The sequence below is a fragment of the Anser cygnoides genome, chromosome 7, assembly GCF_040182565.1.
Source record: "Anser cygnoides isolate HZ-2024a breed goose chromosome 7, Taihu_goose_T2T_genome, whole genome shotgun sequence".
Taxonomy (NCBI): Eukaryota; Metazoa; Chordata; class Aves; order Anseriformes; family Anatidae; genus Anser; species Anser cygnoides.
Genome location: NC_089879.1, coordinates 4,781,236 through 4,804,178, shown reverse-complemented (window position 1 = coordinate 4,804,178; position 22,943 = coordinate 4,781,236). Strand labels below are relative to the sequence as shown.

Genomic DNA, 22,943 nt, shown 5'->3' with positions numbered 1-22,943 from the left:
AGTCCTGAAGAAGTGAATAAGGCTTCTACTACCACTCTGAAAGGGCACATATTCTGATTCCGATTTTATTTTTGGTAAGTCTTCTCCTTTCCCCTTTTACTGCTACCATGCAGTTTTCTTAACTGATGGTTACAGACAAACACTTGCAATGAATCTCTGATGTGCTGCACACAAGCTGCAAGCAATAGAAGCATTTAAGAAGGAGAAATCAAGTTCAGACTCTCAGTCCACACTCCTAATCCACTCAGCCCTGCTCAGCCCTCTGTAGTTTGCACACTGAAAATTATTTCTCCTTGGATGTATCAAGAGGCTTTACTGCTTCCTAACTAACCATCTCAAGCTAGACGTAACTTATTTTATTTGAAAGCAGTTCTGGCTGGCACACCTCCCAGGCTCTTGGCCCTGGCAGATACTGCAGTGGTGGGGCTGCTCCCCTGCAAACAGCAATTCATACCGCATTTCAGCCTGGGTGAGGAGTTGGGACAGAAACACTGCCTGTCCCCACCAGATCTGCATCACTGCTCCCCTCCTGGCAAAGGTCTGCAGTATGGGGTGGCAGAAACGGTGGCAGGAACACCAACCTGCAGGCTTCTCCAGGGCTTCAGAAACCATCACCCGAGTCATGGTTTGGGGGAGAGCCCTGACTGTACTGCTGCTTGTCTCGCCCTTTAACTGAAAACATTGATCTACCTTTCATTTTTTTGATGTTTTTTATTTTCTTTCCCAACAGTCCCTGTGGAGCCTACCACATGTGGAACAACAGGTATGGAGCACTTCACCGCTAGCTTATTCACCTCAGGCTTAGTCAAATATTATTTCTCCCATCGTGGAGTGCTGATTCCCCGTGAGCTCAGCACTGCTTGGTGGTCAGACAGCTCTTACACACCGTTAGCTCCCAGAAGCTCACGACACGCAGGTGAATGGGCACACAAACTCCTGATGCTGACGCAGTGGTTGTGATGAGCAGGGAGAGGTGTCCCATGACACTGAGTTTTTTGGCATCTGTGGAGGTACACACACCTCACACGTGACTTTCACCCGCCCTGAAGGATGGTGAAAAGGCCACAAGCTGGGTTAATCAAATGCCAAATTATGGCGTATTGTAAATTGTTATAATGTAGCTGGAATGGGTGTCTGATTAAACCAGGCCTAACTGCACCTTAATGCTAATTTTGCTTTGGTTGGACAGTCTTTGCTTTGCTCACACAGTAATGGAAAGATTACTAAAGCCTGGCTTTTGCTTTCTCTTTGGCAGCCCCAACTGAGACCACTGTGGCTGAATCACCAGGTATTTATTCCTGCTCATAGACCCTACAGCCAAGCGTGGCCGTGCCCTGGCTGCAGCAGCCTCCCCTGGGGATGTGCGCAGCCACCCTCCAAACAGGAGCTTGTGGCTCCGCTGTGGTGTGGGTTCCTCCCGCCTGTCCAGCCCATGGCAGCTCCTAACCGGCACTTGTGCTCTCTTGCATGCCTCACCAGCCCCTCCAGGAACCACCACGCCTCCAGCACCAGGTACTGACCGCTTTATTCTGTGAGGAACTGGTGTCAGGCTGAAGCCTGTGAGAACGCTGCTGATTCCCTCCACAGCAGCAGCCTTTGCTTTGCTCATGGAGTAATGGAAAAATGGCTGAAGCCTGGCTTTTGCTTTCTCTTTGGCAGCCCCAGCTGAGACCACTGTGGCTGAATCACCAGGTATTTATTCCTGCTCATAGACCCTACAGCCGAGCGTGGCTGTGCCCTGGCTGCAGGAGCCTCCCCTGGAGATGTGCGCAGCCACCTTCCAAACAGGAGCCTGTGGCATCACTGTGATGCGGGTTCCTCCCGCCTGTCCAGCCCGTGGCAGCTCCTAACCAGCACTTGTGCTCTCTTGCATGCCTCACCAGCCCCTCCAGAAACCACCACACCTCCAGCACCAGGTACTGACCGCTTTATTCTGTGAGGAATTGGTGCCAGGCTGAAGCCTGTGAGAACGCTGCTGATTCCCTCCACAGCAGCAGCCTCTGCTTTGCTCATGGAGTAATGGAAAAATGGCTGAAGCCTGACTTTTGCTTTCTCTTTGGCAGTCCTGACCACGTCCCCAGCAGCAGAAACACCAGGTACTTTTTGGTGCTTGTTTCCAGCAGCCCTGTGAGCAGCGGCGCTGCCTGGCCGTGCAGCGTGGACAGAGCTCCTGGAGCTGAGGGCCAGGCACTGCAAACAGGTGGAGGAAAACTGAGGCACAGGGATGGTGCCTGGGGACCATGGAGTGTCCTCAGGCAAAAAATGTTAGGAATCCTTGGCCTAGCTCATGTGGGTACACATTTATTATTTCTCATGCGAATAATGAATTTATTTAGGATTCAGACAATGTTTAATTTCATATTTTCTTATCTCACAGTAGCAATCTCATCAACTCTATCAGTTCCTCCAACTCCTGTAGACACAGGCATTACCACTGTAATGCACAAGTAGTGTGCAGTGTTATTCCAGTTTAAGTGCTTAGTCAGCTATCTAATTGTGGTCTGACAATGCATTAGCATTGCTTCCCATCTCACGCCTAGAAAGTCAGCCTCGTGCACTCGCCAAAGTTACATCCCCACTGGAAACTAAGTCAGTAAGAATTTCTGATATTTTCAGTGGTATTTGTTTTGAACCTTAGGTAAAGGTTTTGACAATGGGATTTAACTTTTGAAGAAAGTTGAATTTAAGGTTCTGCTCAGACATTGCAAATATTGTGCCTCAAACGCTCAGAGGGCAGGCTAAGGTCTTGTTTTAAAGTCTGGCCTATCAGCCTCACATTGCTAAAAGACTGCATCAGTAAAAGAACTCTATTTTTCCAGTGATGTACAGAAAACTAAACTTCTGATAAAAAGCATTCATTTGAGCATGAAGTCATCTGCCTAAACAAATGAATAAGCAAAATTAAATCTTGTTCCTGTTATTGCTAGTAATATGTCATCATTCAAGTCTGTAAGCTTTTCTTAATATGAGCTTTTTGTCCATGACAGCTCTGTTCTTCAGCTCTGTTGATATTAATATTTTCTAGTCTGACTGCATTCAGCTGATTACAGTGGATATTAACTGATTACATACAAGCACATATTTTCATCATTCACTCTCACTTATTTTCTTTTTTTTTTTTTTTTTTTTCCATTAAAAGCTCCTCCAGAATCAAGGCCAGCACCTATAAGCCGAGGTAGGGCCTTCTCCTTCCTTCCTCTTTGTAATTCCTTTCCCTCACCAGTGCCCTGCACGCTGGGCAAGATGCAAGCTGGAGAGGGCTGGCAGTTTATGGCAGGCAGCGTCTGAGGCGGAGAGCGGGGGCTTGCCCGAGCGGGACAAGCTGGCCGACGTCTGCAATATTTATGAAAAAAAGACATTTGAAACACCTGCCCATGGACTGCCAGGCTGCCGGCCAGGTGTGGCAGCACGTCCCACAGGGAGCTCACGGGCAAAGCAGCAGCTCAGGGGTTGTCGTGGCGAGCTCACCCGGTCCCGCAGAAGTGCTGACGTGTGTGACCTCAGGATTAGCTGTAGGAGGGAGCGATAAGCAATGGCACCACTGAAGAAAGAGAGGAATTCATTTTCTCTCCACTCAGCTGTTTTCTCCAGCTTAGTCAGCAAAGCCCACACTTGCAGTTGTGAAGCACATTGGTATTTAATGCGTGCTGCGTTTTACTGTATACTAAAATATGGTTTATTAACATTACATTTCTTCTCCTCTAGTAACCCTTACCTGTCTGCCTAATTACATGCGGGCAATCATCAGGAGATCCTACCTGAGCTCCCGAGGGTACCTTTCAGGGAGCGTCCACCTGCGAGACCCCAGGTGCAGGCCTGTGATCACCAACTTCCACGTCACCTTCCGTATACCGTACAACGGCTGTGGCACAAGGAGGCTGGTGAGCACGTCTGGCCTTGAAATTATCACATGCCAAGATGGTGTCAAAGTTATTTATGAACAAAACTTTTCCTCAGCTATGGGGCCGAGGTCGGGCAGCCGGGCCCTCGTGGCCAGGCCCTGCTATCCCTCAGCTCCCCCAGCTTCCCAGTGGCATTCAGGAAAAGGGTTCTGCACTACTTTGCAGCTCTAAACTCACCTATATTTTAACAGATAACACGTGAAGCCGTCACTTATTCCAACACAGTGGAAGGATCCATGTCTGGCAACCTCTACAGCAGAAATAGGAACTCGCTGCTGAACCTCGCCTGCAGAATATACGGCAATCCTGGTTTCGAAACTGTACCCAGCATTATAGAGCCTCCGTACCAGCAAACTCCATCTGGGCGATTTATTGTCAAGTTTGCCTTTTATGATTCACCATCTTTTTCCAATGTAGTGAGGGCTCCACCGTACTACGTTCTGCCAAACCGGGATTTGTTCGTTCGTGCTACCCTCTACAGCGCAGAGCCGAATCTGATGCTGTTCACAGACACGTGTGTGGTCTCTCCAAATCCTTATGACTTTACAACTGTGGCATCTGAAATAATAAGAAGGGGGTAAGGAAAATATCTCAACAACTATTTCCAAATAATTTCTTGCATGTGATTGACCTGATAAGGACAATAACAAATAGGTACACCACAAATCCAGAGTTCTGTGGGACTTATGAGTTATCCATTAGCAAGAAGCAGCTAGATTTTAAATGAACTAGCTATTAGGATAGACACTTTTGTTTAGCTGGCATTTTACATTTAATTCACTATTATATTCTGCCAGGGAAGAGAAATCAGTATAAATTTTCAGAAGGTATTTCACAAATTATATAAAAAATTTAGAAATTTAGACAAGGATGAGCCTCCTAATTTAAGTGGTTTTGTTTGATTTGGGATATGGGTATATTTCTTTATAGTTCTTAGAAAGTTTAAGGTTAAAATAAAAAATAAATTTGGAAAGTTAATAGGGCTACACAGTAGCTATTGCTCACATATTTAAAATTTCACCAGATGTTTTACATTTATATGTTTGCATACATGTGTGATATTTACATATGTAGCATTACATACTATATACCAAGTTACATATATAAATTCCATATAACTGCATCTGTGTTCAGGAGTTCTGGGCTGTGAACTGTGATTAACTTCACAGTTTAAAAGTTCTGAAGGAAAATTGCTTCTAAATAATGAAACAAATGACATAGTAACTATGTCACAATTTTTGTATGATAATTGTAAGGTGTTTTTTTTTCCTTTTTTCTTTTCTCAGGTGTGTGAGAGACCCAACTTTTAGGAGCTACTATTCACCAGACAGGAGGATTGTCCAGTTCAAATTCAGAGCCCCCAGCTTTATCGGCAGATACACATCCGTTTACCTACAGTGCAAAATGGCAGTGTGCAACAGATACAATTATTCCTCTCGATGCTACCAGGGCTGCATAAGGAGAGACAAAAGAAGCACAAGTGACAGTGATGAAGACGTCATTGTTGTGGTCTCCAGATTGCAGTAGCCCCAATAATGCTTCTTCTAATTATGATATCATGTTGATCACTTATATACATGATCAGTATGTTTCACACCTGCTAATAAATTCTAAAAATAAATTTTAATAGGGGGCGTAAATCTAAAGGTATTGTAATCTTAACTGTACTTGTGTTTCTTAATTTCAGATTTTTTATCTATATTCCAGATCTGTAAAAGCCTAAACTTCAGTAAAAACTCTCAGTGACAAAGTGTAATTGGATCAGCTGGCTGATTTTTCCCATCAAGGCTGTTTCCCTCTTGCCGTTCTTACAGTTCTCCCCATTGTACTGAATAGCTCAAATACTTAGCATTCAGGAATGGTTAACCGGCCTTACAGATGTAAGCAGCAGTGCTGCTTTCTGAGCTCAAGAAGAGGCATAAATCACAGGATAAGAATCCCTTGTAACCAATAATGTCTAAGCAATTATTGTAAATAGGAATTCAGAAATAATTGGAAAAAATATTGTACATGTCCTGAGATATAATCTCTACAATACCTATAAGCTATTAAAATCTTCCATATGTTAGCTTTTATTACTGGAGACTAGAACTATAGCATATCTAATTTTTTTTCGTTACAAGCATTTGCTTCATCCTTTCTCTTTCAATATCTGTTCAAATTAAATCACTTTGAGCCAAAAAAAAAAAAAGTGTTTCTGTGATTCAGTACGTTAAATTGTCCTACTTGGAATGACTTAGTGGAAAAAAAAAAAAAAGCAAACTATAATTTTCAGTTCAGAATAGAGAAAAATATCTTGACAGTTGACTGCAGATTGTACAGTAGCCCAGCCCAACTGAGGGAAAGAGATGGATTAAATTTTGATAATCTGGTGAATTTGGAGTGTGAAAAGGATCTTCAAGGCCAATCCTCAGTGAATATGTACAGAATACCCAAACTCATAATGAGATGCTCTGTAGGGAATAAAGATGCCTACTGTTTAGAGTGTGAAATAAAAGACCATAAAAAAAAAAAAAAATATAAGGGCAACTTTTTGTGTTTCAGCCCTTCCAAAAAAAAGGGATTACAATCATTCTGAAACTCAGCTTCTCCGTGAATAATGTAGCCAGCTCACAGACAATAAACTCCTGCAGGTCTTTCAACAAGTCCCTGCTCTGACCAGATCGCTGACCTGGTGGCTCAGCCCCTGTCTTGGCCTGCGTAGTGCCATGTGGGCTCACAGCCAAAGCCCTAATCCTATGGGACTGTAATGCCTTTGTAAAAAAATGGCCAGGACTCCAGTCCTGAGCCAGAGTATTTCCTAATTGCACTTAATTCACACCAAAATCCATTGCACTTGTAACCCTGCCGTTCTGCTTCTCACAGGTAATGACTTAAAGTGCTTGAAATCACATTTTCCCTGCTATTGCAGGGAAATCTCAGCTGCAGGCAGTGAGGGAAAGTGCCTGTAAATAACAGATCCACAACAGCCGAATGCTTGTTCCTTTGTTCCAAAATGCACACTAATTTGTTCTAAGGATCAGCTATTGTAAAATACTTTCCATACAGTCATCCTGTTCTCATATTAAAGGACTTTGCCAGCCATTTTCTTTTGAGGTGGAAGAGGGACCTCAAAGCGGGCCATTAATATTTCAGCATCACCTGGTATGTGAGCACATCACACTGTCTGAACACAGTGTGTGAGGGTTGAAAAATGGTTTGAAGGCTCAGATCTGGAGCACGAGCTGCAGTGCTCAGAGCCATCCCTGAAAGCATGAGAGCCCTGCTCAGCCCTCCAGAGCCACAGGGCTCGGGGGTCCAGTCCCTTCGGAGCAAACACAGAGCAGGAGAATTTCCTCATCGTTCGTACACAAGTAATTCCAGCAGTTAGCCTACCAACCCATACCTACCAGCTTGCCAGAGCATCATAGCCACGGATGTATTTTGTATTTTTCCTGGTGCTGATGGACACAGCGATGACTGGCTGGGCGTTGTACCCCAGTTCACACGTTAAATGCATAAAAAGTGGATGTCAGCATTTGAAAATTGCTTGCACGTATGTGTGTGGGTTTAAGAAATGAACGGCTATCCAGAGTAAATGCAAATGTAGTATTTCTGGAAACAAAAGGAAATTCAAATGCTATTGCAGTGGCTTTATACATGTATTCAATGCCTCACATTTAAAGACAATATAAATACCCTGTCCTGAGGAAGAAAGGGTTGCATTCAAAATCCTTAAAGGGAGATAAAATATAGACAGGATTGTTTTACGTAAGGTACATGTCTGAGACTAGAAAGGTAGCGTCATTACAGAGGCGTCATAATTCCATATCAACCTGTGTAGAAAAGAAACAAACTTGTTTGTACACAAACGATTTGTTGTTATAAAAGAGAAGCGCCTGGGTGTGCTTCAAGAAGGTCTGCGCCGCAACTTGGCTTGACTAGGAAACTTGAAAGAACCCCTGTTTGCACAGCTGTGGGACACCAGCCCTCCGCATCGGAAAGAGTCTCACAGCTCGGCTCCCGTTTTTCCTGGCTATTCCCACACCACGTGGGTACCACGGCAAAGGCCAAGGCTAGGGGAAGGGCACATCTGTGGCACTGGCAGTAGCACAGCCTGTGGGAGCTTTAAACACGGGGTATCTGCAGCTGCAGTAGGAAATACTCCATATTTAAGGAGCTTTGGTCCTTCAAGAAAGGCAGACAAAGTAGTGTATATATATTGGAGCAGATATTCGTTAGGCTCGTGCTCAGAGGAACTGGGGGGCTCTTGGGACTTTTTTGTGCCTTCTGCTGTGGGACTGTAAAAGTTTTAATTACGATGTGGCCGCAGCGCCATATTATTCTTTTAAATCTGTGGGTAACACTAACATGGTCTTGTTCACCCATGAATGCTTCAGCAATGGGAAATTATTACTCAGGACAACTCCGCTACGATAGTCCCGCTTTATAACCCGAGGAATCTTCAGCAGGGACACCGAATGCTCTGCCCATGCAACCTGAAGGGACGGGTGTCAAAATGGAGGTGGGAACCACGGAGCTCCCTCTGCCCCACGCTGTGGGCTGGACACATCGGTTGCCAAAGGGACAGTCTGTCAGCCCCCCCCCAGAACATTTCTGTTCAGGTCAGACTGATGTCAACACACCCAAACAGAGGCTCGGTGAATCGACAGAGAACCATGCTCTGAACCCATGAGACGCAGAGCTGATGAAAGCACGGTTAAACTTCTTCTACGCAATACACATCAAAAAAAATGGGCACACCTGTTACTTTCTCATTTCTATCAGCTAAAATGAAACAGTAATTGAGAGATTAAGACCTCCCTTCGAGATACCATGCAATACAAGATGATTATGAAATAGCAGGAGGTATAAAAGTTAGAAATCCCTAACCTCCCCAGCTGCCATCAAAATGCGGGCACTCAGACGCTTCTTCCTTCTGCCTCTCTTAGCTGCTCTAATTCTTGCTGAAGACAACTCAATAGAATTCATGGGTATGAAAATAAACCATTTTTCTTCTTCTGTGAATCTTTATTAGTTTCTGCACAAGCTATTTTGTAGGCAACTGGAGGGGAAAATGTAAAACATACCTGTAAGTGCAGCTTATTTTAATGTACTGCTGCAACACACTTTAATATGCCAGTAAGTATTAAAAATAAGAATATCAGAATAAAATGATTGCAATATATGACTGCCTATGACAATGTTTTTACTTAAGAACTTGACTTTGAAGAGATTTTACTCTGGAATGGAAATTTGCATGTGTAAGTTAATATTGTATTGGAGCAACAGGACTAAATTGACTTTTGGGGAAACTGTTGCTTTTTAAAAGAGTTTGGGCCATTTTTCCCCATGTTCAATCAGATGCAATAGACAGTCATTTGTTGCTTAATTTGGGATCACCATTCTGTGCTTAGATCAGCAATTCACCCGAGTAACGGTGGGCAGTGACTGTGGGGTAATGAAGTATTGCTACAGAGCTGCTCTGGTGGTGCCAGGCTACAGGAACCGTCCGGAGGGATGTAGAGTGAGGGCAGGGCAAAGCTGACCTCGTAATGCTCTTCCAGCTGGGAGGTTTCGTATATGACCAGAAAGGTCTCTCCTAAACCTTTCTTTTCCCTCTGGAGTTCAGCAGAAAGTCTGACCTCTCTACCTAGGACTGCATGCACGGCACAGGAAGTTCTTGCTGTTTGAGACCACAATTTTTAGAAAATGCTAAGGCAGAAAAGAAATCTTAAGCTCAAACTGGATGATAACCTTTTTCTAAAGGTTCCTATGCAATGCTCATTACTGTAAGTACTTCGTAACTAATTAACATTCATTAAGTAATGTTAGATATAGCAACCTCGGCCTGTTTGTTCGTTTTCACGTTCACCCAGCCCTGAACCCTGAACGCAGTAACAGTCAGAGGGGATGCTCAGACAAGACTATGGGGACAAGCCTGCAGTAACACCTCCCCGTAACGCTCTCCCTGTCACCAGCAAATTTGGGTCAGGATGTCCTGAACCAGACAGGGAGTGCTGTATTCGTGTTTAACAGTTATCAAGGTATTTTTCTTTCATGGTTTTGAGCTGCTTTGATGTTTTAACATCCACATCACCCCGCAGCAAAGATCCACATGCAAAGAGCCAGTTCCTTTTGTTTCTTTCAAAATCACAGGTTATTGGTTTCGTTTCAGCCCACTGAGTTCTTGTATTGGAAGAGAACCCTTGCCACGAATGTATGGATCTCTAGCACTTCCTTTCCTCCTCATTTTTTCTCTTTTCTGACCTAAATTGCTTTAGTCCATTTACTTATTCTTTATCTGGAAATTATTTTAAATTTTTGTTCATCTTTGTTGCCGTACTCTGAAGCTTTTCCAGTTTAGCAGTATCATTTTAGAGATGGGAGGTCAGAATTGTAGGCCGCTCTAAATACGCAGTAGTCTCACACATTGACCTTCAGAAACTCAAATCTATTTTATTTTTTTTTATTCCCTCAGTGCAGGTCTCCGAGTGCTTTGATGTAAAGGGCTGAAACTCAGAAATATATTCAGTGATCCTCAGGAAAAGAGCGCAGGTGGAAGGCAGGAGGTTTGAGGCTCTTGTGGTGACCGGCCTTGCAGAAGGGAGTTGCTGAGGTGTCCTCTGTCACTTGGCATTTCCAGTTTTGCCACTGGCTTGACCTGTGATCTGTGTTTCCCTAACTGTCTTGTCTCTTCTGCTAATGAAAATAAGGCTAAGAAGTACTTCCTAGTGTTCTTTGATCCTTCAAGTTTCGTAAACCAGTGCAGTAGAAACTAAAAACCCAAATGGTAGAATGTTTTGCAGGCCTGCTCTATGGTGGGCTGTCCTGGGCTCCTGGCATGGAGCAGGATGAGACCCTACTGCAGGAGGGCCAGCCTTGCAAGCTCTTTGTTGGTGCTCTTCTTCCACAGGTGCGCCTCGCTGCGGTACCTCGCTCGCCGACCCCAACAAATCTTTAAAGATTGACCTAAATTCAGATGCAAACTGTGTCTGGCAAATCGAGAGAAACGAAAATCAAACGATTAGGATCATCTTCTCCTATTTTAAGTAAGTGTTTCCTCCATATGTTTTGGTATGTTTTCAATGAATTTGAACATAAAAATGTCGAAAATGCATAATAAAATTGAAATAAACTAGTATGGCTAAGCTGAATTTCTTAATAATTTCAACTTAAGACATTGCTGCCTCCAAATATTTCTCTGTATTTGCTTCAGTAAAATGCTTTACTGAATCTGTGTTGTGGACTGCAAAGAGTCTGCTTATTTATCAGTGAGGTAGTTCTCACCATGTTTGTTTTTTTTTTTTTTTTGAAAGATTTGCTCCTTCTTCAAGCTGTGAAACAGAAAGTATTAATGTATATGATGGTCCCTCCTCTAATTCACCTCTTCTTGGACAAGTATGTAACAACACTGATGCGGTCCCAATGTTTGAATCATCTTCAAACAGTTTAACTTTTCTCATAAAAACAAACTCTGTGGCTTTCGCACGAAACTTCTTTGTCTTCTATTACTTCTTTTCACCGGAAACAAGTAAGTCAGAACTTAATGAAATAAAATAAATACCATTTGAATTTACTATTAAAGGAGGATTAGTAAAGCAAAGTTTGGGACGGCAATTAGAGATTACTCACAGAATCTTTAATTAATCACTCAGCCCTTAGGGAATGGTTTGGGTAAAATCAGCAGAAGGAAGGAGGCAGCAAAACGATAGCACATTTGCTGGAGTCTAAAAGATACAGATTTACTCAGAAAAAAATGATTGCAAAGAAGGCATTATGGGACTCCACTTTTACGTAAAGGCTTCTACTAAATTTGCTCGGTTTGCAGATGACATAGCATTTGCCCTGTTTGATCCCTAAGAATAGGACCATCTTGTAACTCCCAACGAGGACTTGTCACAGAAGTCAGTGAGGGTCTTCATTCGACGCATCCCATTTTTGTCCAGGCTATTCTTATTCTTAAGAAGGAAAGAAAAAGCCTTAGCTTGTGACTAGTTATTTCCTTTGCTCCTGTTGACCTGAGCGGCATGGTATTAAACTCTTAAAGACCTCAATGTGAGAGAGAAATTCCTACATCATGGTTTATGCTGCTCCAGCGTTTAATTAACTTTGCTGCTGAAAAAAAAAGTCCCTAAAATATATAGAAAAGTTATCTTTAGCACCTTTAATCATTTCCAAATGAATGGAATCCTCAAGAAATGCTCCTGCTAGTGACACAGCTTTAGGTTTTGAATTTATTTTTATTGTTATATATACTGCTGTGTTACCAATGTGTCTGCTCTTCTTTTCAGCACGCTGTGGGGGAAGCTTAACAGGTCCCAGCGGGACACTTATCAGTCCCAACTACCCATCCTCTTACCCTCCATTCACATACTGCGTCTGGCACATACAAACCGCAAAAAAATCGAAGATAAACTTACAGTTTAAGGATTTGTTGTGAGTAAACGCCCTACACTCAACTGTTCTTTTGTTATGCTGTTTAGAAGCATTGCTTTAAACACAGCAAGCAGAAGTGCATTTAGAACATCTGTAGACATGTAAAACCAACATGATTTGGTGACCCTTTATGATAATGTAATTGCAACATGTACAAAATCACTGTACAGTGCTCTATAGCTTCTGCAGAGCCAGTCAGTGAAACACAGAAAGCTTTTCAGGTGACTAGCCATGAGGTGTCCACAAGCTAGCCTGAATTTAAATCCAACAGCATGAAGCTTTTGCTACGTAAGGGACATGCTTAAAACGGACATTAAAAGGACAAAAGCCTTCCTTTTCCTCTGGTGATACGCACAAGAGGTGTCAGAGATCCACTTGAGTCAAACCTACACTTTAAAAGCTCTTCTATATTTTAATGCAATTTTTTTTCCTTTAATATATTTGAAGGTGTGGTTATTTTTATTAAGTAATTTACCATCAATATTTGTAGTTCTGATACTATAAAGGTAGCTAACTGTTGAGAGCACTAGCAAAATTTCTATTTCAATGAGAGTAGAATCATGCACTTAATTATTTCTTGCCTAGAGTTTTCCATGCTTTATTTGTTTTTAATAACATTGATTTGTGTGTTCTTTTATTCTCCATTCTTCTATTTCAATTGACTGGGACTTGTCAGCTGCTATCCGTACTGAATCCTTTATCCAATATGAGCAATGTTCTCTACCCTCATGTTTGCTATCATTATTTTTTCTCTGTCTACAGCCTGGAACTGGATCAAAACTGCCAATTTGACTTTCTGGCAGTCTATGATGGCCTCACCACTAACACTGGCTTAATTGGAAAAGTATGTGGCGTTTCTCGGCCCACCTTTCAATCTTCTTCAAACGGCATGACGGTTGTGTTGTCTACAGACTACGCCAACTCCTACAGAGGATTTTCCGCTCAGTATACCAGCATTCTGCCAGATCCCCCAGAGCCTGACAGTAGGTGTATTCCCTTCTCACTTTCACGTATGAGTCTTCCCCTCCGTAGAAAATACAGAAAAGGTCTGACAGTTGTGACTGAGGGTTTAAGCCTTTATAGTGGTAGCCACTAACTCTCTTCAAGTATAAAAAAACAACAAAAAAAACAAAACAAAACAAACAAAAAAATTAGTCTCACTTATAGAACGTAAGTTATTCCCTGACCTTGCCGCAAAATAAAGCTTGTTTTTCAGTCTTTTTGGTCCTTTTTCTGGCCAGCTCCACTGAAAACCTGAGGGGTTGTTGTTTGGACACAACAGGCATTGTTACCCTCCTAAAGATGTACAGATAAAATTTTCTGACGGGTTCCTTTAAATGTGTTTGTTCCCGCAGGTACTCGGTCAAATGGAGGTTGAGTGTGTTGTAATTTCCTTTCCCCTTGAGCTGGACAGTTTTTCTTATTTGTTCTGTACATCTGCAGAGCCTTCTTCCCATTAACTGAGGTGGGAAGGACTGCCTCTAAAACCTTGATGTCAATTTCCTCACCCGCCATCCTGCACTGTCATTTTGATTCATTTTCCCTTTTATAAAGGCTGCAATTCATTCCATGTTACTGGGATTACAATTAAACTTTCAGCATGAGTTTTTCATGGCTTTGCTTGCCTAACATTTTCTGAGAGTCAAGCATGAAATTTTGTATTGTATTGTATTACTTCAAACGTGCACAAGCCATTTCAGATTCAGGCTCTGACAGCTCAAGAACCATGCAAAAGGCTCGAGCACAGGCTTTGATCCAGAGCAGGTGAGAAATGACCACAGCAGATTTTGTGATAACTTATTTTAATTTCTCTTTCAATGGCAGCATCACTTACATGCTCTTCAGACAGAATGGAAATTGTTGTGAGCAAGGATTACCTGGACTCCTTTGGCTACAATGAAACTCACCTGCAGCTGAACGACCCAACCTGCAAGCCAGTTTCCACTGATCCCGTGATTTTCTCCTTCCCATTAAACAGCTGTGGTACAACTAAAAAGGTAAAGGGGGAAAAAAGCTCTGCAAATAAGCCAACCATAGCTTGGGAACGACAAGAGCTTGTCAGAACAGTTTATGAATCGTACGTGAACAAGCTAACAGCAGATTTACTTCCACATAGCTCATCTAATTGCTTGCTTCCAGCCTTGGAGCTGAAAACATTTTGCTCTGTTAGAATCTAATGATCACAAGCCTTTCAAACGAAGCCCAGGAAAATCCACACAAATTCATTCCAGACTTTTTATTTTACTTCATTCCCTCTACATCCAGATTATCAAAAGTAACACAATGCTAGGAATGTAACTCCAACATTCCCTGCAAGTGATACAAGTCACAAGGAGATGGAAAAAGCCCAATGATGGCAAGGCTCCTAAGAGCTCATTAACAGCATCGTTTCGATAAGGGTGACTGAAATGGAGCTTTGATACTTCCCACACTCCGTGCAATATTCCTTAACCTGCTTTGGGGTTGGTTCTGCATTTGGGACACACAGGTACAAGGGCTGATTATTTTTTTTTGGTTGCAACATTTCATGCAACTTAACACAGTTGCTTTCGACTGCAGTGCCCATATAATCGCAACTATTTCATACTGTTCCTTTTGCAGGATGAAGGTCATCGCATCACTTACACCAACATCCTCCTAACTGTCTCTGAAACCGACAAGATTATCACACGCAAGAAGAGCATACAGATTGTTGCAAAATGCATAATGGAGAACAACTCAACTGTAGAAGTCATTTACGTAACAGAAAATGATCTAATCAAGAACACGACCTCTGTGGGAAGATACAACGTTAGCATGTCGTTCTACGATTCAGATTCCTTCTCCAGCCCTGTGCTTCAGTCCCCCTATTACGTAGACTTGAACCAAACTCTTTTTGCTCAAGTCAGTCTTCATTCCTCCGACCCAGACCTTCTGGTGTTTGTCGATACCTGCGTAGCATCTCCACAACCTGATTTTGGATCAGTAACATATGACTTAATCAGAAGCGGGTAAGACTCTAAATTACTTTACAACCATCTCCTACTATGTGAGAAAATATAACCTCTACATCAAATGTAGTTCTTTTATCTCTTCTCCACTTATCTTTAGGAGACTGCGGTTGGAAGCTATATTTCATAGAAAGTTAAAGGCATTACATGCCAGGAAAAAAAGTGTACCACATTGCACTGGGAGGGGAACATCATTGTATGCCCACGTTAAAAAAAATAGCTTTAGTTAAATGCTCTGGTTACAGCTGACTATTTATTTTAGCAAGAATAGTTATTGTATGGGGACCTCTTTAACAAATCTGTAAATTCTGTTGCAGCTGTAATAAAGATGACACTGTGGTAACCTACCCACCCATTGAGCACTATGGAAGGTTCAAATTTAACGCCTTCAGGTTCCTGCGGAGCTTTTCGTCAGTTTATCTCCAGTGTGACATTTTGATTTGTGACAGTACCACAAACTCTCGCTGTACTGAAGGCTGTATCTCCAGGCAGAAAAGAGCTGCTTCTTCATACACTTGGAAAGCCAAAACTGTAGTGGGTCCTATCCGCCTGAAGAGAGATCTCAGGGCCGCTGATCACTCAGGTAAGAGGGATACATAAATTAAGGATCTGATTAAGCTCTTCCTTGGTGTAAATCCATTACCTCATTCCACTAATAAGCGAATTTTACTAGTGCAGAACTGATACAGTGTCAAGCACAGAAGTACTTTTCAAACTGATAGACTGATGACAGTCTTTTGAGTTCAAGTCTTCGATGCAGAAAAATAAGGACTGCTAATTACAGAAGTAGTATATGCAGAATTACTACACATTCAGAAAAAAAGTTATGAATGGCAAGACATTTCAGTACTGAGAGCTAACGTGAAACAGACTAGAAAATACAGGACAGCTATTTTAAAAAGCTTTTACTGCAACTCCCACTGTATTTTTTGCTCCATCTTTTATTGAGCACAAACCTTCACCCGAGAAGTGTGTTGTACCACATGCTTTCAGCTGCTAAATAAAAGTACTTACTATTAGTCAGGCTCTTAATACTAATATATTAAACATTTATTGACCTCTCAACTTTAGCAGCACCTTAAACATGTTCCCATTTATTTCAATGAGTGAAAAATTTTGCAACCACATGCTAGAAACTGGACGCATTTACAAAGTGATAAAGTTTCAAGTGCAAACAGATCACATTCAAAGTATTATAAAACAGATCAATTCTCATAGTGTCTTCCACGACTTACAGAAAAATAATCAGCTTTACCGAGGACCATCTAGGCAACTCTTAGAAGGTACAGGGTTAGAATCACAAGTTCCTTTTTTGCCCAACATTGCTTCAACGTCTCCCGTCTATCCATCTCCGAAGATAATGATAACACTGATGGGCAAGAACTTGACTGCAGTGATACAAAAGTATTTATTAACATTGTGATGCCCTTATGCATTATCATTTTATTATAAAATTTTACAACTCTTCAGTACAGGTTCAGAATTTGCAAATCAGTACAGTCAACCCCTCAGAAAAAAATACCTGAAAAATACTGAGCCTTCACTTAAATGACATGGTATTCAGAAAACTTTAAACATGTCACTTTCTGTTTTCTCTACACAGAAACCCTCACTAAAACAGATGCTGAAGAAACCTCAAACCTGCAACGAAAGAGCTTCTACATTCTTTCATTTGTGGCTTTGATTTCAAATGTTATTATTGTGGTAGCTACAATACTAAAATATTACAAACGCCAGCCAGCATATGGCTACCAGAAACTCCAGAGTTCATACTAACTACTTCAGGATATTGTGAATTTGTGTCAACTTCTGTTCAGATTTTGTCACTCAAAGAGGGGAGAGGGAAAAAAAGAAACCAACAAACAAACTCAATAAACTAACAGCCCCAGAATGCAACAATGCTTGGAAACACTTCAACCTTTTTTATTATAGAAAGAGAACCACCTCAACCTTGACTGTATCTTAAATTGAGTTGAAAGAATGCTGGTGTCTACATCAAGGTGTTACTGTTTAGAAAGCATCTAAAAATAACTCTAAAAGTAAATGTATACCTCTGAAGTATGAGAATTTAGGTCCTTCAAAGAAATATATATTTTTATATTTTCAAATCACTTTGAAACAGCACTTGGCATGAGCTATGTTGAGGGACAACTATGAGATATTTGTTCTATACAAGTTGTCCCGTCTTTGCAATCTACTTTTGTGAGTTGCTGATTGTCTTCAAAATACATCAGTTTTCTTGGAGTAGAAAATTTTAGGTAAGCTAGGTAAAGAGACTAGATTGTACATGCCTACTACATGCCTCCGCTTGTTCACTCAACACTTGCTTCTCCATCTATAGCTTTTGCTCAAAGCATTTTAAGACACCAAATGCAACCACTCTTTCTACGTTCAACTTAGGAATCCACTGTTAAGTCCCTGTGCAGTCAAAGTTAAATGGTGCACCCCATATTTCAAAGAGCAATTATCAAAATGAAGTATGAAGACTGACCTTCCCGTAACGAGGGACTTTGAGACATACTTGTACCTCCTCAAATGACAGCAGATCTGATCCAAAGAGATTACAGTAAACATGACACAAGACTACTTCTTTGGCCTAAGATTGCTGAAACGCAGCAGATCCTAACCCAGCACATTCTGTTTTGCATAGCAGGTCCCCCTGGGGAAGGACAAATGAAGTTCTCTCTTCAGATACTGAAACATGGATAAATACAAGTGTGCTCTGTATACATTTATTACAGTTGTTCCTGCATGGCTCAATTCATTTATGAAGGAAAAAGCCTAACATCCCCATTTTAGATATCACTTAAGGAGCCTATATTCCTAACTTTGGTGCCTGTACGGCCAGGAGGGCTTTCAAAGAACCCAGGTTGGGGATTCTACCTCTCTACACCTGATTTCTTGCAGAGTTTAAACAAAGCAATACAAGTACTGCCATTCCTTTCACAGCTGGAGTAATAAACCACTTCAACAGGAGTGCCATTAAAATAAATCAAAGCCACAAGGAAACCATGTTGCTTTCTAGGGGTAACACATTACATACAAGACAGAAGAAAATTGAATTATGTGTACGTAAAGAGATAAGCTGTAACTCGATTTATTTAGAGTACTCCTCTCCCGTGTTCAAACTGAAACTGGGAAACTGTGTTTTACAGGGCTTTTAGCAATGCTCTTTAAATAAATAAGCCACAAAGGGCATACAAAATTCTTATTTAGGAAAACCACACGTTCTTATGATCTCTCATAAAGCTAACAACTGTGTACAATAGTGGATAGAATTACAGTAACAAAATGCAAGTTAACAACACTGAGGTTCTTTACAGTTATAACTCCATAAATACTTAGCTTTGTAAAGAGTAATTGCCCTTAAAAATACTTACATTGTAGTTCTATATCTATATACATTTATCTTTCTCCATTAGAGAACCCCTCGCTAGAATCATAGTGTGCTTGTGAAATTTTGTTTTGCTTTGAGTTCTGAACCAAGTCCATTAACAGAACCATTTTATTATCTATGTGCGTCTGAAGAGCCTGGATTTGGCGATCAATATAGTCCATTAGTTTTTTCTCCATCAGATCCATATTTTTTGAGATGATCTTTTCCAAATAGGAGCAAATAGGCTGCTGTTCTAGTCTGTAAAAAGAGCAAGTTAAAAATCAGTATAACCTATTTCTTAACAAGGGGCATAATAGCAATCTGTGCACTTGAACTTCATTTAAGTCTAACATCTCATTTTGTAGACAATGAGTTTTGGATGATATTAGTTTTTTTTAGCAAAAGCAAAGTATCTTTCCTGTCTGCCATGTTTTAAATGTGAGAATTTTTTAATAAACAAGAGGATATACAGTCACCATCTTTCTACCTTACTTTTTAAAAAGGCTCAGTGATACGTGAAGGTACAGTTACAAGTAACGAAATCCATATAGCTCAACATTATAACTAAAGTTCAAACAGCGTCAGCATAACAGGCTTTATTCTTTCCAAGTGTTTCCAGAGTTATATACACTATGCATTATTTATTTTCGCATCAGTATTCATTAAAAACACTGTACTTTCCCAGGATCTGGAGATTTTCAGGCGTTATTAGAACTTTGCCTCCTAGGCAACACTCCTACATCTCACCACTTCTTCTATTGTTCTTTGGGTATCTATCAAACTGGCTGCACTGCTAGAATGAAGTTTGCACTGTAAATGCAAACAAGTGAGGAGGTATAGGAAAGGCTGATGGCATGAAGATACACCGAGCACAGCAGAGAGATCATGGCACAACAAGAAAACTAGGAAGGGATGACAATTTAGGAGACAGAAGCAGTTGAAGTGAAAACGCAGTAACAGAGGAGAAGGACATACTAAATGCATGTAGCTGAACAGAACGACCACACGTTTTTTAAACCATAAAAGTTGAAATGGAGGAAAAAAGGAGAGATACAGAAATAAGATGAAAACAATTTAGCAAATCAAATGATTTTGTGGTTTCTTTTAGAAAAATCTTATATTCAAGCAGCTCATCTGAAAAACTGTAGTCATGTTTATCACCACACAGCCTTCAAAATCAGATTTTAAGACTCACTACTGCTGTTAATGACAATAAAATGCTTATGTGTTTTTTGTTGAACTTGCTAATATAAACTACTACTATACTAGGCATATCAAACTTAACTTACCCAACAGCCTGAATGCCTTCCTCTTTAGTCACCGTATTTTTACTGAGATGCCTATCGCCATCTTTTAGCCGAAGATGATTAACCTGACTACAGATGTTTTGAAGAAAAGGAAGAAGCACCTGTGGACTAGCTACATTTTGGTTTGTTTGCTCCTGCATAAGCAAAGATCCCATGACTTTAAGATCGTTTCTGAAGTCAGCTGTATTTTGCTGGGTAGTAAGTCCTCCAGAATCAGAAGTATTCTCTCTTTCAGGTACCTGTGTGTTCTGATCAAGATTTATTTTTGAGTCTTCACATACTGTTTCGCTTGTTAAAGGGTTTTTGACAGACAATGGTGCACTAGCTGATTGATCCTGTGACATCTGAATAGTTGCACTGTGTAATCCATCTACTGGAGTCTCATCTCCAAAGTCTGAATTTTTCCCAAAGATCCAACTAAGTTTGTCTCCACTGTTCTGATGGCAAGAAAAAACAATATACTTAAATATTAAGTATTAAAATAGACTGAAAATTATACCATAACCACTAGTATATACTTAAAAACTCTAGTAATTACAGTATTCTAATAGTATAATATAATTACTTTAAAAGCATTTGTGAATTATATTCCTAGAGAAAAGTAGAGGGAAATAGTTAAACCATGATTAAGGCAGCAGGAAGTCTAGGTAAAAAAACTTGTTCACCAAATCTGTTTGGAACATGCTTGACCATTATGGAAGACAAAGTCATAGGTGGATACTATTCATGCTTATGGAACAGCACAGTAACTTACTTTCTGCTGATATCGGACCATGTCCATGAGTTGCTGAGCACCAGGAGACAACTTAGATCCCATAGATTCCATTATAGTTTGCACTCTGTCTAGATCTATGCTCGATCCTAGTGAAGGAAAATCAGTTGCTAGTTTTGCAGACACTGTTTTCACTTCTACAATTATTTTACTGATGAGTACCCTTTGTTTCTCACCAATGGAGAGCAGCTATCACAAGAAGGAAAAAAAGTATTTTGGTTAGGGAAAAAAGAAAAATCATGTTTTCTTTGTATGAATATGCTGAGCTCTTTTCTGGGGAAATAAAGCTGATTTCTCCTTGTCATTACACTTAGGAGACTTTTGACTGGAACAGAAGGAGGTTGCACGACCCAAAGATCAACAAGCTCCTCATCTTCAAAGTACTTAAGACAAGCAGTAGCTGCACAGATTTTCCTAAGGTTATTTACCTGCATCACAGAGTTACTAGCATACAGTAACGCAGAGTTACAATTCTAATTATATAGCAACTGTAGTTTACCTATAATTTATCTGGTTTATGAAATTTTTTCTCTAACAGGATATCTTGCTCATATATATTAGGTCTTCATAAAAAGACTATCATGATTCAAAATTAAGAGACCTATGAAGACATCATGTACCTGATTTTAAGTGTTTATATGAACTGATTACTGCATAAAAATAACTGTAATTGAGTAAGAGCAATGCAATTTAGTCAATGAAGTGATTAAAGAGACAATGAATATTAAACAATTATGTTGAACTCCCTACCTTAATTCTACAGGAGGCTGCTGGGCATTCCAATTTCAGATACTTTTTGTATAAAGTAACCTTTTCAGTTTCACTACAAAAATAAAATAAGGTGGTTGTGACATCACTAATATAAAGTTATTTTTAATTTAGTTGAAATACACAATACCAGCAGACATTCAGATAAGAAACAAGACTGGCTGAAACACGTTTCTGCTGTGGTATAGCAGTTTTAATGCTTATATTCAACTTGTATTGAATCTGATCAGACACGTGTATAAGAAGCGATTTGTATGTGTACGTACATTATCTGCTAGAGCAGCTTTTGAGGTTCAGTACGTTATTCACACATCTTCCCTGAGGCTCTGAGTCGGTTGTTTTTACTTAGCTAATTAAGCAGATGTGCCACGTAATGACTTAAAAACAAAAGAGAAAAGACATTGTTTTAACTCCCCCGGCAAAACACGGACGGCAACATCGAAGGGTAAAACAAATCCTGAATTTTTTATTTTTCTCTCTTGTTCTTGAAGCCTGGGGTAACTACATACCAGAGAGACGAGATCTTCTGGCAAGGATCTGCCACAAGAGGCCCGCTCAAAGGAACAGGCGGATGTTTTGTCCAGGGAGGTTACACGGGATAGAAAAGGAGCACGTACCCTCGTCGCGGTCTCACCCAACAGCACTTCCGAGTAACGCTTTGTAAGTGACCGAAGCGTCTCGGTGGCTACAGAGGCACAAAACCACGACCCCTCCCCTCGCCCCCCAGCAGCCGCCGGGGCCGGCCCGGGGAGGCGCGGGCGATGCCCGCAGCCAGAAGATGGCGGCGGGGCAGGAGCTCACTCACCCCCGCGGCACCGCGGCGCCCAGGCTCTCGCCGCGGCCGGTGCCGCAGTACTCCTCGCCCGCGTACACCTCCATGTTGCGGGCCTCGCTCACCACGCCGACGGCGGCCACCTCCTCGGCGCCGGGCGGCCGGCACTCCAGCTGCAGCACGCAGCCCGCCTCGCCCCCGCCGCCCGCCCGCCGCTCCGCCACCACAGCCTCGCTGCCGCCGGGGGAAGCGCCGCACGGCTCCGCCGCCCCGCCTCGCCGCACGCACAGCACCCGGGCCAGCCCGCCCGGCGGCGAGCAGGGCCACGAGCACCCCGCCGCCACGCCGGGAGGCTCCCCGGGGCCGCCGGGGTGCGGAGCGGCCGCCCCGCTGCCGCTCGCCATCGCCCCGCCGCCACGGAGCCCGCTGGGACGGGGGCGGAGGGAGGAGGGCGCCCTAAGATGGCGGCGGCCGCGCGCATGCGCGGGTGGGTGGGCGTCGTGTGAGGCGGCGGCCGTGAGGGCGGCTGCTGTCAGGGCGGCTGCTGTCAGGGCGACCCTCATCAGGGCGCCCTCAGGCAGCGAGCCCAGGGCTCGGACCCGGGGTTCACGTTGAGGGGCTCGGCTCCAGGCTTCTCT

The 22,943-nt window shown here is 42.0% G+C and overlaps 2 protein-coding genes across 3 annotated transcripts in view; one reads left to right on the top strand and one right to left on the bottom strand.

Moving 5' to 3' along the window:
- Window positions 1-15,910, top strand: part of LOC106038940 (deleted in malignant brain tumors 1 protein) — an 81,675-nt gene extending 65,765 nt beyond the window's left edge. The window contains exons 48-61 of the mRNA XM_067000614.1: window positions 731-763; window positions 1,256-1,288; window positions 1,480-1,512; window positions 1,660-1,692; window positions 1,884-1,916; window positions 2,064-2,096; window positions 3,140-3,175; window positions 3,706-3,881; window positions 4,094-4,479; window positions 5,189-5,425; window positions 13,032-13,303; window positions 14,145-14,485; window positions 14,922-15,310; window positions 15,628-15,910. Coding sequence (XP_066856715.1) covers window positions 731-763; window positions 1,256-1,288; window positions 1,480-1,512; window positions 1,660-1,692; window positions 1,884-1,916; window positions 2,064-2,096; window positions 3,140-3,175; window positions 3,706-3,881; window positions 4,094-4,479; window positions 5,189-5,425; window positions 13,032-13,303; window positions 14,145-14,485; window positions 14,922-15,310; window positions 15,628-15,910 — 2,318 coding nt within the window. The remainder of the gene's footprint in view (window positions 1-730; window positions 764-1,255; window positions 1,289-1,479; window positions 1,513-1,659; window positions 1,693-1,883; window positions 1,917-2,063; window positions 2,097-3,139; window positions 3,176-3,705; window positions 3,882-4,093; window positions 4,480-5,188; window positions 5,426-13,031; window positions 13,304-14,144; window positions 14,486-14,921; window positions 15,311-15,627) is intronic.
- A 428-nt stretch (window positions 15,911-16,338) lies between these two features.
- C7H10orf88 (chromosome 7 C10orf88 homolog) lies at window positions 16,339-22,883 on the bottom strand. Of its 2 annotated transcripts, none has more exons than XM_067000487.1 (5): window positions 22,339-22,883; window positions 21,516-21,588; window positions 20,748-20,954; window positions 19,976-20,430; window positions 16,339-18,944 (listed from the first exon to the last, which is right to left on the bottom strand). In XM_067000487.1, the coding sequence occupies exons 1-5, from the start codon at window positions 22,866-22,868 to the stop codon at window positions 18,716-18,718; spliced, it is 1,494 nt and encodes a 497-aa protein (XP_066856588.1). In that variant the 5' UTR covers window positions 22,869-22,883; the 3' UTR covers window positions 16,339-18,715. The 2 variants fall into 2 exon arrangements, with proteins under 2 accessions (XP_066856588.1, XP_066856589.1); XM_067000488.1 differs by having other exon boundaries at window positions 22,431-22,801.
- Between the last annotated feature and the right edge of the window lie 60 nt (window positions 22,884-22,943).